The sequence below is a fragment of the Canis lupus genome, chromosome 2, assembly GCF_011100685.1.
Source record: "Canis lupus familiaris isolate Mischka breed German Shepherd chromosome 2, alternate assembly UU_Cfam_GSD_1.0, whole genome shotgun sequence".
NCBI lineage: Eukaryota > Metazoa > Chordata > Mammalia > Carnivora > Canidae > Canis > Canis lupus.
The window spans coordinates 35,728,118-35,742,212 of NC_049223.1; the positions used below are offsets into that span (position 1 = coordinate 35,728,118).

A 14,095-nucleotide genomic window follows, 5' to 3' on the forward strand; every position below is an offset into this window, starting at 1 on the left:
AAGGCAGGGCCCAAGTCAGGTAACATTCCAGAGGGGAAGGATTATCAGGTGACACCGGGCTGAGGGCCCAGAGCCCGGGCTAGGAGAGAGGAAAGTTAGCAGGTGAAAGGGATCAATCTTGAGAAGGAAGTGACCTTTAGAAGAAGCAAATAAGAGGATACCAAAAAAGGGGGGTGGGGGGAATAAGGGTAATAGGGAAAATGGACTCAGAAAAGCACGGAGGACAAGGTAGAGAAGGCGTGTGCGGGTAAGAGAGGAAGAAGAAAGGAAGTGGGGCTGAGAGGGAAAGGATGGGGCTAAGACCCGCCGGGCTATGGGGGCGGAGGGCAGAGCGTGCGGGCCAGGCGGGCGGCCCGGGGGTGGTGAAGGAAGCCCGAGGCTGCCGGGGCCAGAGCCGGGCGGGACTTCGGGGCTCCCCGAGATCCCGGAGGGGTAGGATGTCGGTCTGTGGGGCCCGGGACCTAGCAAACCCAGGAAGAGAGGCGCGGGGGCGGCTCCCTGGAGACGGGCGTGCACCCCTGGGGCCAACTGTGGGGGTCTCTGCGGACCGGAGGGCGGTTACGGGGCCAGCCTGAGGGAACCGGGTGGGAGGGACACTCACAAATTTCTTGGATTTGCCGCCGTCGCCGCCCGCCGCAGGCAGCTCGTCCGGGCTCCGGCCTTTCTTCTTGTCCCGGGTCCCGCGGCCGGGACCCTGGCCCCCGCCAAGCGGCTCCATGTCCAGGTCCGCGCTGCCAGATGACCCCGCGCCTACCCCGCTCCCGCCCGGTAGCTCCCAACCCGCCGCCGCCGCCGCCGCCGCCGCAGCAGCCCAGCAGCTCCTCAGCCCGCCGCCGCGCCCCGCCTCATTAGTATGCCGGGCTGCGCGCGCCTCATGAATATACAACGGCGACGCCTCGCTCCCGCCCTCCTGCCCCACTTCCGCCCGGACCCGCAGCTCCTACCAATGGGGGAAGGGAGGGGGTGGAGGGAAGGCGCGGAAGCAAGCTACCTGCCCGGCGGGCCTAACCATTCGGACCCACGTTGGGGGGTGGTGTGTGGGCGGGGCGGCTCTGAGGCCTCAACTGGGAATGGCGCCACCTGGCGGTCTGCGCGGCGCAGGTCTCCCCGCTCCTGTGCAGTGCCCACGTGGCTGTAAAGCCCAGACCCTCTCACACCCCGGACCAGGGTATTATCTGAACCAAAAGCCAAGAAAGAGTGTCATCTTGGACGAAAATCCAGTGCGAGTCTTTCAAGGATAATACAGTTTTTATGTGCATAATATCAGTGAAGCATATGAAAAAATTTGAAAGCCACAGCTGTCATTTATTAAAAGCTATGTGACAAGCAAGTGCTAGACTGGAGCTCAACTAACCCTGGAGTTACATTATCTAGTTTTGTTTTTTTTTTTGTTTTTTTTTTTTTTTTGCACCATTATCTAGTTTTGAATAGCAGGTCTGCCATTTTCTGGTTGTGTTTTTTAATCTGAAAAACCAGTTATTGCTAATATGTGACTACACAGTAATAATAATTACCATTTACCATGCACTTGGTCTAAGCCCGGCACTAAGTAAAACTCTTGTTTTTCCTCACTGAAGCCTCACATTGTCATGTGATCGATGACATGTGATCTCGCCATTTCACAGGTAGAAAATTTGGACTTTTGAGAGTTAACGCGACTTACCCAAGGACATAAAGTGACTTGCCCAAGGACATAAATGGCAAAAAATTTGAACCCAGGTAAGCCTGGAAGTCCTATGTTTGACCAGGATTTCCTACTGACAGAAACCAAACCTGAGTGAAAAGAGGTGTTCTCCAAGAGTATTTGCTTGACCAGCTCGATTTCTCCCTCAGTAATTTCATCGATTCCCAGGTACATCTGTTCCTCCTGTGAAAAGTTATGGAGCACCCAGTAGACCCTCAAAGTATGGACTGAATTATCTTACCCACAGCTGGAAAAAAATTTCAAATATATGTTCCTGGAGGGTAGTCAGTGGCTCATCATCTCTGACACCCCAGTGCTCAGTCTAGGACCTGGGATATTATAGGGACTCTCCAACAGTGGCTGGCTTATAAATTTGTCCTTCATCTCTTGTGTTCCACTTTGTAATTGCCTGGTGGAAAGTTGCAAAGAACTGTCCATCCCACATTTCAAACTCAAATTTGTCAAAAACAGTTCAAAAGCTACTTACTTTCTAAAATAGTTTACTAACAAACAGGTTCAAAGCATAGAAGGAGTGATCCATTTATTCTTCTTCTTTAGCATACTATTATCTACATCCACTGTAACATTTACCTCACTCCTTACTAGATTGTAGAACTCCTCCATGGAAAGGTCCACTTTTGTGGCTACTATAGCATCTACCATCACTTGTCATGTAGACAGTTAAGATAATGAGCACCTACTTATGTCTGGCACTGTGCTAAGTACTTGACATGTTATATCCCAGTATATCTTCATCAACTAGCATCACACCATTTCAAACACCCAGGTTCCAAAACCTGAAGTCATCTTCTACTCCCCCTCTTAAGCCAGTAATCCCAGGTTTGTCTCTTAACCAGAATACTCTATTCACTCCTTATATATGAGTAACATAATCCATGTAGAAATGCATACACAGGGCCTAACATAAGTGAATGAATGTTAACTATGATTTTTATTATATACAGCATCAGACCCCTTCCTTTTTCCTTCATATATAGTCAGCGAGCAAGAATTAAGAATATTCCCAGGAAGGCAAAAGGTACAAAAAATACCAACTTGGTTTATTGGATAAAAACAGTGGTAAAATGGACATAAAGCCAAAAGTTAGAACAGGACATTTTCACATCCTACCCAGACTCAAAACCGTAATTTCCATCATCTGGGGTTAAGGTGTTAGGGAGCCAGAGCCCCCTAAAATCCCTCACTCTTCACCTTCACTGGAAACAAGGCCTGCAATAGGAGAACCCAGGAAAGGAGAAAATCAGAGACAATGTCAGCCCTGTCTATACCTTCATCCCTAAAAGTCTCTGGGTTGGAGGGAAGCAGGGAAGGAGTAAGGGGGCCAAAATGGCTGGGACAGGCCTCTAGGGCCCATTGCCCAAGATGTCCTAGAGGAAGTCATCCTTGTCCCCATCCAGTCCCCGATAGTACCATCGTCAGGCCTTGCAAAGAAGAGGAAAGGGGATAGTTGGTTCAAAAACCAGATGTGGTCTCCAAACCGTTTTCTGGCGCCAGTAAAAGCCCAGAAGGTGACCATCCAGGGCTGGAGGTGCCACACCTTTTCCCTCCTGCCCAAACAAGAAGTAAAAAGGAGTTCCTTGAGACACAGCAAGCCCAGCTGCTCTTAAATCTCCACGTCACTTTCCTTATCGTTGTCATGGTCTCCATCATAGAACTCGTTGGGTGCCTCTGGCCTGCAAAGCAAGGGAGAGGAATCAGGGTCCTATTCTCTAAGACACAGGTACCCCCTCTGGAGCCACTTCTTAGGCCCCTTCTGTCAAAGAACCATTCCTCTCCTGTTGGCAGATACTGGTGGCTATCTATCCCATTCATTCATGCAGTCAATAGATGGAGACATTACTCTGTGCTAGCCACCATCATAAGTCACAGCAGTACAGTAGAGAGTAAGTTGGCTAAAATTTCTGCCTATCCTCAAAAAACTTACCGGATAAACAAGACTGACAACAACAAAGTAAATAAATAAAGATAATTTCGCATGGTGGAAAGTGCTCTGACACAATGAAATAAAGGGATGTGACTGAGAGTGAAGAGAGGAAAATGGTTAATTGCAGGCAGAATTATTAGAGACAGCTGTTCTAGGAAGGTAAGACTTCAAGTCTGAGAAGGGGCTGGCCAAGCAGAGATCTTAGGAAGCCCATTCCAAGCTAGTACAAGAGTTATCAGGCAGAGGGAGACTGATGTATTCGAGGAAGAGCACCAAGGGAGCAGTGTGCAGGGAAGGGAGTTGTTACAGATAAGACCGTGGACGTAAGTAAGCACCTGCATGTCTTTTAAAGCCATGCTCAGAGAATCGGGTTTTGTTCTAAGAGCAGTGGAAAGAAGAGTTGTAAGCCGGGGAGTGAGTGAAGGGATGTGAAAGCAGCACAGGGACTGTAAGTACTCAATACTGCTTTCTTTCTTTTTGGGAAACTCTTCTTTGGCAGAACACGAATAACTGAAAACTGAATTACCTTGACCCCAGGTAATAACTGAGAAAGACGGGAGAAAGTCAACAAAGAAAAGTTGGGGAACAAAGTTAGGAAAGGCCCTGCCTGGTAAGCAATGTCTCAGTTACCTCTGAGTGCATCAGGCGCGCAGGTGTGGAGTCACAGACTCAGGTTTAACTCTCAGCCCTGATATTTAACTAGCCGTGGGACCTGTGACACGTTACTTAACCTGTCTGAGCCTTAGATTCCTCCTCTTGCAATTTAAGGCTAACAGCCACCTCTCAGGGGTGTCTGATGATACCAGAATGATGACATGATGGCATGTCTTAATATAAAGCATTTAGTATTGAGTTTGGTGCTTAGCAAACCCACAAAGTCAGTAACTCCTATTATTAGTACTCTGCAAGTGATATGCAAGCTGGAGCTATAGGCGTCAAAGAACAGGAACTTGGTGGGTGGTCTGACAGTGAGGGAGGGCTGAGGGAGGGCTTAGGACAGGAAGAGGCCTGAGGCTTCTGCTGGCTGTTGGGAGGGGGTAGTATTATACAGACACTAGGCCCAGATACCAGCCTAGAACCAGAGACAAAAAAGCCTAACTTTGCCTAAAAGAGTAACTTAAAACAAGTTTTTAAGAAAATCAATTTCTAGAAGTCAAGCCTCAGAGACCTGGAAAAGTTGACAAGGAGGTGATAACGTTAAAAAGGAATCCTTAAGCCAGATATTCATATACTTCATCAACCAGGAGTGGGAGTAAGGGGGTGTTCATGGAGGAGAGGAGTGGACTGGTCCCAAAAGTCCAAGTCTGTAAAGCCCAGGTCTAAAGGAGCGATGTAGAAGCTGATCTCTAAGACAAAGAAGCAGATTCTGGAAGGGACTGAGAAGGCCATCAGACTCTGCAGCAGAGCCAGCTCAAACCTCTAACACTGCGTGGGAGGTACAAGTGTCCAGCTGTGGTTAGCCCTCAGTCATATAAGGATATCTGTTCTCCATTAAGTGCATCTGTTTCTCCACTTCTGGGTTCTGCTGTCTTTTCCCTTCATTTTTCAGAAAAGCCAATTCTGGGATGAAAAAAACACAACTCTATCCTAATCTCTTTTTTTCCCTTATTCAATGCATCTGTAAATATTTTAGCATGTATCTCAGAAAGATAAAAATGTAAAAAAAATAATAAAAAATAAAAAATAGCCATAGTGTAATTGTTACATCTGAAAAAATGAACAAAGGAAATAAACCAAAGGGCCTTAGAGAGCAGTATACAACCAGTGACCTGTATAGCTCTGAACCTGGAAGGAGCAAATAAAATGCTATAAGGATTATAAACTATTTTTTGGAAGATTTTTTGGAAGGCAATTTGGTAGCAGATACAAAAAATTTTAGTGCACACAATCTTTGACCTAAGCAGCAACAATTCTGGGAATCTAACTTACTCCAACGAGTATGCAAAGATACACACACACACACACACACACACACACGCATGCATGCAAGGAGTTCAGTGGCACATTCTTTGTAATGGTGAAAAAATGGGAAATATTATAAATGCCATCAATGGTACTTGGTTAAAATTATGCTATAACCACACAATGCATATAATGGAATATTATACAGCAGATAAAATAATGAAGCAGATCTATATAATTGCATGGAAAGATATACTGTTTACCAAAAAAAAAAGTTGTAAATTGTAGAGCAACCTGTACAAAATGATCCAACTTGCATTTTTAAAAAAAAGATGCACAAACTCTAAGAATGACTGTTTATGTACATTTGTGTTCATATGTGCACGCTGAATATACTATTATAATCTACTGAAAAGTCTATCTGAAAAGATAGAAATCAAACTATCAACAATGGTTACTTTGTGGAACTGGTCTGGGATTGTGTGAATGCAAACTTACCATGTTTTGGTGCTGTTTAAAATTCTGACAATAAATGTTACTTATTAAAAAAAAAAAAGTTACTTATTTATGGCACACATATACACAAAGAGTGGGGAATTACAACTGACCAGAGTAGTGACACTAAAGGAAGTAAGCTGGAGACAATTAAGCTCATGCCTTCCAATTTGTTTTTTCCCCTTAACTTCCCTGACAAGCCTGCTGGAAACCCCTGCCCTCAAGTCGCCACCCCAGACCTGCTGTAATTCTCTTCAGGACCTCTCTCCTCTGCATCAGCCTCATCAGTCCTGTCATAGGTCAGGAGGTCCGCAGGCACATCATGAATCTGGACACTGGGTGCATGGTTCAGCATCTTCAGGTTTTCAAAGATTGTCTGGCGGATCTGGTCCAAATACTGGTTGGGGATTTGGAAAAGAGAGCGAATGATTCCCAGAGCATCTATCCTTCTAGCTGCATTTCACCCTTACCATCCTTGTTCTAATCCCCACCTGATAACTGTCTCTTCTCCCAGCCCCAGTCACCTCTACTTTAACCTGGGCTGCCTCCTAGCTGATAAAAGTGATAGTGATAGCTGAGAACTTCTTTCTGTTCTCTGATTTCTCCAATTTCCCACATCCTGGACCTCTCCTGGCCTCTCCTCGACCCTTGTATTCAGCCTCTCCAAGCTGCTGACCTGGCGTGAGTTCTGATTCTCGATGCGGGTGCTGACATCTGGATGGAGCGTGAAGTCTGGGGCAAAGTACTCGAAGTATTCTAAGCAGGGAAAGGGAGATTAGAAAAGAAGGCATATCAGAGACAGGGAGGTCCCAAGACTTCCCAATCTATTTCCTTCCCATCCCAAACCCCTGCATAATGGCTCTCTAATCTTTTCCCTGCTCTGAACTCAAGAATTTAGTCTGCAGAGCTCCTAGAGTGTCAAATTTCCCATCAGTAATAAAAAAAAAAAAAAAATTAATTCCCATCTGTCTTCAAATCAGGCGTTCCAGGGTCTTCTGAGAATGCCTCCTACTGTGGCAGTATCATGCAGTGGTCCTTACCACTATAGGGAAGCTCCTCACTAATGGCCTCTTCTACCAGCAGTGATGTTTCATATGTCCTGAAACAAAGCAGCAGAGTGGGCTACCTGAGCAAGTGGACTGAAGGGCCTATCTGGCCACATCTCAGGGAGCCCGCAACTCACCAACTCGCATTGGATAAGAAAGAAGAGAAAAATCAGGAAGCATACTCACCAGCAGCGGGCAACATTTCGGACAGTATAGCCACCACCACCTAGCACCAGTAGAGGGATATTGAAGCTCTTGACATATTCGACACATTCTCTGTTAAAAGGAACCAAAGGAATGGCTGGAGGAAGTTATCAAAAGCCAAAGTATAGCTCTCTAGGTATTGCCTGGAAAGGGCACAAGGGAACTAGAAAAGATTCCGTATCTTGATCTAGGTAGTGAAATTCACTGAGTTGTACCCTTGAGATATGTGTACTTTAATATATGTATGTAGGCCTGTGACGGCCCCAGTCCAAATAAAGTCCTGCGTGTGGAGCAAGAAAAAAAAATATATATATATGTATGTTGTGTCTCAGTAAAAATTGAAATGAGGACCTTCCCACCTCCCTCCTGCTCAATACCCATCCTGGCATCTCATTTGTTAACCAACTATTCTCATCAAAGCACCAGCAAGTGCTGTCAGCTCCAGCCTCTAAAATATAACTCAAATCACCTACTTCTCATTGGCCATCTCCACCTAAGCCCAGGTACCACATCTGCTGCCTGGACAACACCAAGGGATTCCTAACTGGCCTTCTCATTTTCACTCCTGTCCCCTACCCCTACCCTAAACCTTCCTCCATTCACCAATCAGAGCAGTAGCTTTATTTTTTTTCTTAAAGATTTTATTTATTTATTCATGAGAGACACAGGGAGAGAGAAATAGAGAGAGGCAAAGACACAGGCAGAGGGAGAAGCAGGCTCCATGCAGGGAGCCCAATGTGGGACTTGATCCCGGGACCCCAGGATCACACCTGGGCTGAAGGCAGGCACTAAACCACTGAGCCACCCAGGGATGCCCCAAGCAGTAGCTTTAAAACATGAATTGGATCATGTCACTTCCCTGTTTAACATCTTCCAACAGTTTCCCATCATATCTGAAATGCAATCCAGAATTCTCACCAGGGTCTAACGGCTCTGCACAATCTTACCACTGCCAACTTCTTAGGCCAACCTTACCACACCTCCAGCTTGCGGAGATGGTTTGACATGTGTTCTTGTCTGACTGCTTTTACTTCACATCCTCAGCTACACCAGCTCTCCCATGTCTCAGTGTCTCTCTGCCTGAGAGTGACTCTCTTATTCTTCCTATGGCCCATTCACCAACTACCCCTACCTACTCCATGTACTGAGACCCAAAGCCACTTTGAAAACCTGGGGGCAGAGATGGAGGGCAAGTCTCACCCATGTCCTCGAATGCTGAGGTTGAAGCAGCCCAAACGGTCACAGCCCAGAGAGTCCGCTCCACACTGCAAAAAAGCAAAACCCCAGGCAGCTGCAGGGGGATAACTGACCAGAATGTCCCAGATGTCCTTCACTTCACTTCCCCAATAAACACAAGGGCTATCCTCCTCCCTGCTCTCTTCCCCTAAGCCCAAGCAGAACCCTCTTGAGGAGGCACCTAGAGTATTACCTGGAGCACAATGCACGTGGGTTGGTAGAAGTCCACCACCTGGTTGATAACTGGCTGGAAAAGGTGCTTGTAACCTGAGAGAGGGCCAAAGGTGGGTACCTGGCACCCCAAGGGGATGGGGAGACAGGGAACAAAAGGAAAAAAGGGGTTGAGCGAGCATGTAGCCCAGGGAAAGGGGCAACCCAAAGAACCAAATCAATGGTTCTCAACTTTTGGATGGGGTCCCAGAGCATTCTGAGTGACTAATGAAAGCCAATGACCCTTTTCCCAGAAAAATGCACATACACCTAATATGTTGCATACAATTTCCGGGGGAGGGAGGGGTGGTTAATGGTCCCTCTGAAGGCCATTCATCCTTAAGGACACCTGGCCCAACAGTAGACAATACCAGGCAGAAGAGGTTAATTTAAAGAGAGGAAGAAGGGGCCTAGTAAGCAGGGAAAAGACTTCAATACTTACTCTGGTCATCAATGCCATCCCGCAAGGGCACATTGAGACAGTAGTAACGGCCACTCTCTGCTCCAACTTCATACATATCACCTATAGGGAGGTGGGAGGAGGGGGTAGGAGCCATACACAGGAAGTACCCACAACGCAGCTGCCTTAACTTCAATCTGTACACTGAGGGCCTCTCACTATATCTATGTACCTCCACTGCATGTTCCCTATAGACATTTACTCTCTTGTGGCTTACATTCATTCAACAAATAATCTTTGAGGGCCTACCATGAGCCAACCTGTGCAGTAGATACTGGGGATATAGCAATAGAGAGAATGGATGAAATTAATGAAATCCCACCAAGCTTATATTCTTGGGGGGTGGGCATGATGAAACAAGACAGTAAACAAAACAAAACACTGCAATAAATACAAGCAGCAATGAGTGCTCTGAGAGAAGCAAGCAGTGACATGGGGTAGTAATGGGGAAGGAGGGATTACTCTAACTGTGGTGGTGAGGACACACTTCTCTGAGAAGTCACCTGAGCCAAGACCTGAAGGCTGAGCAGGAGGCTATCACGGTAAAGAGTTGAGGGTGTGAAGGGGATGATCATCCTTATTCCCATACCTGTGCCAGGAAAGAAGTAGTTTCCGTATTTGTGGAAAGAAACTGTCATGACCCGGTCAGTGAGGTAGAACGCTTCCTGAACTCCATCACCATGGTGGATGTCAATATCAATGTAGAGCACCCGAGGGTGGTACCTGGAATGAGAGCCAAGCCAGGGTCTGAGGTAGAAGGGAACCCCAGCAAGAACACCCCCAATTCACACCTCCCAAAACAAGATCTGGAATTACGAAGATTCTACTTAAGCCCAAATCACCTGAAACCTAATACCAGTTCCCTATAGGCAACGCTGGGACTCTTGCCTGGAGGCAGGGACAGGAGAGGGATGTGCAGAGAAGACTGAAATGTGAGTGGGCAGCAGGGAGTCTGCAGCAGAGCAGGGAATAGGTAGTCTGAGTAAAGCACTAAAAACTATGAAGAAGCTAGTGTAGGGGCAGAGGAAAGGGTCAGGGCCAGCATAGTGTAATAGAACTCCTCGGCCATGGGTCTCATATCCCTCCATCTCCTCCCAGGCTACTTACTTGAGCAGCTCCAAGATGCCAATCACAATGTCATTGACATAGCAGAAGCCAGAGGCCTATGGTGAGACAGTGGTCTTACGAAGAGAGTAACAATTCCTCTACCCAGCTGCCCCTGATGTCATCCCGACCACCTATGCTAGGGCACTCATTGTCTCCCCCATCACCTCTTCACTCACCTCAAACTTCTTGGCATGGTGGAGACCACCAGCCCAGTTAATGGCAATATCACAGATCTGAAAAACAAACACCGAGCTCATAGTCCTACTTGCCCACCCCCAAAGCTGGAAGCTCAGGGTCAGGGTTAAGGCCTTGAGCTGGAAGGGCCCATAGGAAAGGGAGAACAGGACTCAGGGCCACAGGCACCTTGTTGTTCAGCTGGGTTGCTCCTTGCAGAGATGCGCCTGTGTAACGAGAACAGAACTCGAAGAGCCCGGGAAACACTGGGCTGCAGGAAAGAGAAGTAAGTCAGAGCCCTTTACCTCTCTCTAGGCCCTTCCTACACCTCTCCCCTGACCCCAAACTCCTCTAACCCCCATTCTTCAATAAACTTCTCCCCAGCCCCTATATGCCTGAGTTATCTGCAAATTTATTCAACAGATATCCAGACCAGGTACCAAGACCTATGTAAGGCATCGGATGGGAAGTAAAAAAGCATTAAATTCTGTCAGGGAGTTTGTATCCTGGTTGGGGAGAAAAGTAGGCAGCTTCTAGGTACTTAAGTACACATGCCAAAAAGGAAATAATTTGAGAGGGAACATAAACTTTATCTTTAAAGATTCTTTTATGGGTATCATATTTTAACACAATGTTCAAAAACATTCTTTAGAGTCATATATTTTTAAGAAAAAGCTGCATTCCTACATACCTGAAATAGTAATAATGATAACCCACAGAAAGCTGTTAAAACAGTTAACATAGTATGTGATACCTAGTATTCTACACATTGATAAATATTAGTTATAAGTATTACCATTTTCTTTTTTTATAAAAAAGAGACGCTTGAAGCCAGATACAAAAGGTTATACACTATAAAGCTCCATTTATATAACACTCTGGAAAAAGCAAAATGTAGGGACAGACCTCGGATCAGTAGTTGCCCAGAGCTAAGCTGGAGAAAAGACATAGACTATAAAAGGGTATAAGGGCCCTTTGTGGGATAATGGAAATAATCTATACTTTGATATATACTGTCAAAACTCTTGGAACTGCAGAACTAAAAAGGGTGAATTTTACTGCATGCAAATTATATCTTCAAAAACTTGACTTATGAAAAAGGATAGGCTTAAAAGATCCTTACTTTTAGGTTTAAAAAAAAAATAGTACACCTGACACATTTGACTGTGAAAAAGAGAACTGTAGAGAATTTTATAGTTTCTCAAAAGTTCTGGAAAGAACTAATGATTGATACCTAGAAAACTAAGCAAATGAAAAAAATGCAATTACCAAGTACAGGAAAAACAAAAAAGTGTACAAGTAATAATATTAAGCCACAGTATATTATTTACCTGGGTAGTAAATGAATTTTTCAAAATTTTAACAATGTAAACATACAATACTTATTTAATAAAAATTGTGATACAGCTATATCATGAAGCCGGAAGGGAAGGGTAAGTTGGGGAGATGGTATGAGGAGCCTAAATGCTCATTTCCCAAACTAAGAGCTTTATAGACAATGCTTGAAGTTGAAAAGTGAAAAAATAGCAATACAAGCATATTATGAGACACTATAATAAGGTAGCATGATTTTAGAGCCCAGATTCTAGAGCCAGACTACCTAGGTTCAAGCTTGAGCCTCTAACACCTACCCACGATCATGAGATTGGGCAAGTTACTTAAAGTTTCTGTGTCTAGGTCTCCTCATCTGTGAAAAGGAGCCAATAACAGATCCTGATTCACAGAGATTGATGATATCAAATGACCTAATAGCTGTGAAGCATTTAATATAATACCTGACATGGAGTAGGCATTACGTAGTACTATAGATGATCGGTACCAGTAGTAGATTAGCATCATTGCTTTGAAATCCAAAGATATATATCAGAAAAATCAGCTAAAGGTGCTGAAAGTGGCTGCCTCTGGGAATGGGATTTCTGGGTGAGAGGCACAGATCTGGGACTGCTTTTTTCCCCCATTAAAAGCCTTGCAGGATAATTGGGCTTTTTATAGTAGATTAATTAGAAAACAATCAGAAATTAATTAAAAGGGAAAATCCCTGATTCACCTGAAATGAGAATGATAAGCATGACTATAGCTTAAGTTTGATAGCATAACTAATATAGTGCAAAGGGCCCAGTGGTAGTATTCCCTAACTGCACAGAGAATAGTTACAGAGCCCCAGTTGGGTCCTGAGGGCTGATTCTGCATTCCCATACCTGTAAAGTGAGCTCAGAAACAATAGTAGCAGCAATAACAAAAAAACAAGAAATTTCCCAAGATAACATACGACTAAACACCAGATGACTAGAGCAGTGTGTGCAGGGCAGATCTCTGCGCCTGGTGTGGTCAAGAAAGGTTTAGTGGTGTGAAGCTTCAAGGTAGGGTGAAGGCCAGGAAGGCCTTAGAGAGGTTGAATGAGGAACAAAGGGCATTCCAGGAAGGCATCCTGTGCAAGGAGAGGTGTGGGAATAAGCTGGGGAAGGCACTTAATGCCAGCCTAAGAAGCTGGCTTCTACCTTGCAGGTCAGAGTGCTTCCATCAGTAGCATCTTTCAGGAAAAGTGTAGTGTTTAAAAACCAGGGCTCTGGATCTGAATCCTGCCACTTCCACTGATCAGTTTTTTAATTCCGGTTAGTTACCTAAATCTCCTCAAATTTTGGTTTCTTTATGCCTAAATTAAGGCAAAGGATTATTACAGCTCTTACAGGTGTGAGAATGAAGTGGATACCAGCAAACCTCAGCACAGCAGAGTATGCACTCAATAAAAAGTAACTGTTGTAGGAAACTCTACAGAACCAATAGCCTGGTTTCTTCAAGAAATAACTTCAAGGTAGCCACCTTGGTGGCTCAGTCAGTTAACCGTCTGCCTTCAGCTTAGGTCATGATCCCAGGGTCCTGGGATTGAGCCCCACACTGGGCTCCCTGCTCAGCAAAGAGTCAGTACCTCCCTCTCTCTCTGCCCCTACTCCCACTTGTGCTCTCTCTCTCTCTCACTCACTCACTCTGTCTCTCAAATAAATAAACAAAATCTAAAAAAAAAAAAAAAGAAATTCAAGGTAGAGAAGGAAACATTACAGATTAAAAGTCTTAAGAGACTTATCAACCAAATACAATGCATGGACTTGGTGTAGACCCTAAATGCATCAACTTAAAAAAAGAAAAAATTAGGAGGCAGTTGGGAGAAATCTGAATACTGACTACATTTATGATGATATTAAAGAATTACTGTTAATTTTTTAGGTGTGATAATGACAGTGTGCATGTGTATTTTTAAGAGTATCATTTAGAGACACCAGTTAAAAAAATCTATCAGTTGAGATTTGCTTTAAAATAATCCGGGGGCAGGCCTGGTGGCCCAGTGGTTTAGCACCGCCTTCAGCCCAGGGCGTGATCCTGGAGACCCGGGGGAATCAAGTCCCATGTTGGGCTCCCTGCATGGAGCCTGCTTCTCCCTCTGCCTGTGTCTCTGCCTCTCTCTGTCATGAATAAATAAAATCTTTAAAAAATAAATAAATAAATAAAATAAAATAAAATAAAATAAAATAAAATAATCTGGGATGGGGACACCTGAGTGGCTCAGCAGTTGAGCAGCTGCCTTTGGCTCAGAGCGTGATCCTGGAGTCCTGGGATTAAGTCCTACATCGGGCTCC

At 45.0% G+C, this 14,095-nt stretch overlaps 2 protein-coding genes and 1 long non-coding RNA gene across 7 annotated transcripts in view; 1 reads left to right on the forward strand and 2 right to left on the reverse strand.

Moving 5' to 3' along the window:
• Nucleotides 1–783, reverse strand: part of DIAPH1 (diaphanous related formin 1) — a 97,613-nt gene extending 96,830 nt beyond the window's left edge. For 2 of the 3 annotated variants that reach the window (XM_038530398.1, XM_038530400.1), the window contains exon 1: nt 602–718. In XM_038530398.1, the coding sequence (XP_038386326.1) occupies nt 602–718 (117 nt within the window). Of the gene's footprint in view, nt 1–601 lie in introns of all 3 variants that reach the window. The other variant, XM_038530399.1, reaches the window with a different exon arrangement.
• LOC119870211 lies at nt 1–7,562 on the forward strand. The gene is made up of 3 exons (XR_005355463.1): nt 1–247; nt 1,626–1,719; nt 6,227–7,562. It is a non-coding gene; the product is annotated as an uncharacterized LOC119870211 (long non-coding RNA).
• HDAC3 (histone deacetylase 3) overlaps nt 2,706–14,095 on the reverse strand; it is a 14,884-nt gene continuing 3,494 nt past the window's right edge. For all 3 annotated transcript variants that reach the window (XM_038530443.1, XM_038530442.1, XM_038530444.1), the window contains exons 4-15: nt 10,653–10,734; nt 10,466–10,522; nt 10,290–10,345; nt 9,772–9,905; nt 9,165–9,245; nt 8,706–8,779; nt 8,477–8,541; nt 7,259–7,348; nt 7,067–7,125; nt 6,703–6,782; nt 6,266–6,423; nt 2,706–3,378 (exon numbers count right to left, since the gene is read on the reverse strand). In XM_038530443.1, coding sequence (XP_038386371.1) covers nt 3,309–3,378; nt 6,266–6,423; nt 6,703–6,782; nt 7,067–7,125; nt 7,259–7,348; nt 8,477–8,541; nt 8,706–8,779; nt 9,165–9,245; nt 9,772–9,905; nt 10,290–10,345; nt 10,466–10,522; nt 10,653–10,734 — 1,006 coding nt within the window. In that variant the 3' untranslated portion in view covers nt 2,706–3,308. The remainder of the gene's footprint in view (nt 3,379–6,265; nt 6,424–6,702; nt 6,783–7,066; nt 7,126–7,258; nt 7,349–8,476; nt 8,542–8,705; nt 8,780–9,164; nt 9,246–9,771; nt 9,906–10,289; nt 10,346–10,465; nt 10,523–10,652; nt 10,735–14,095) is intronic.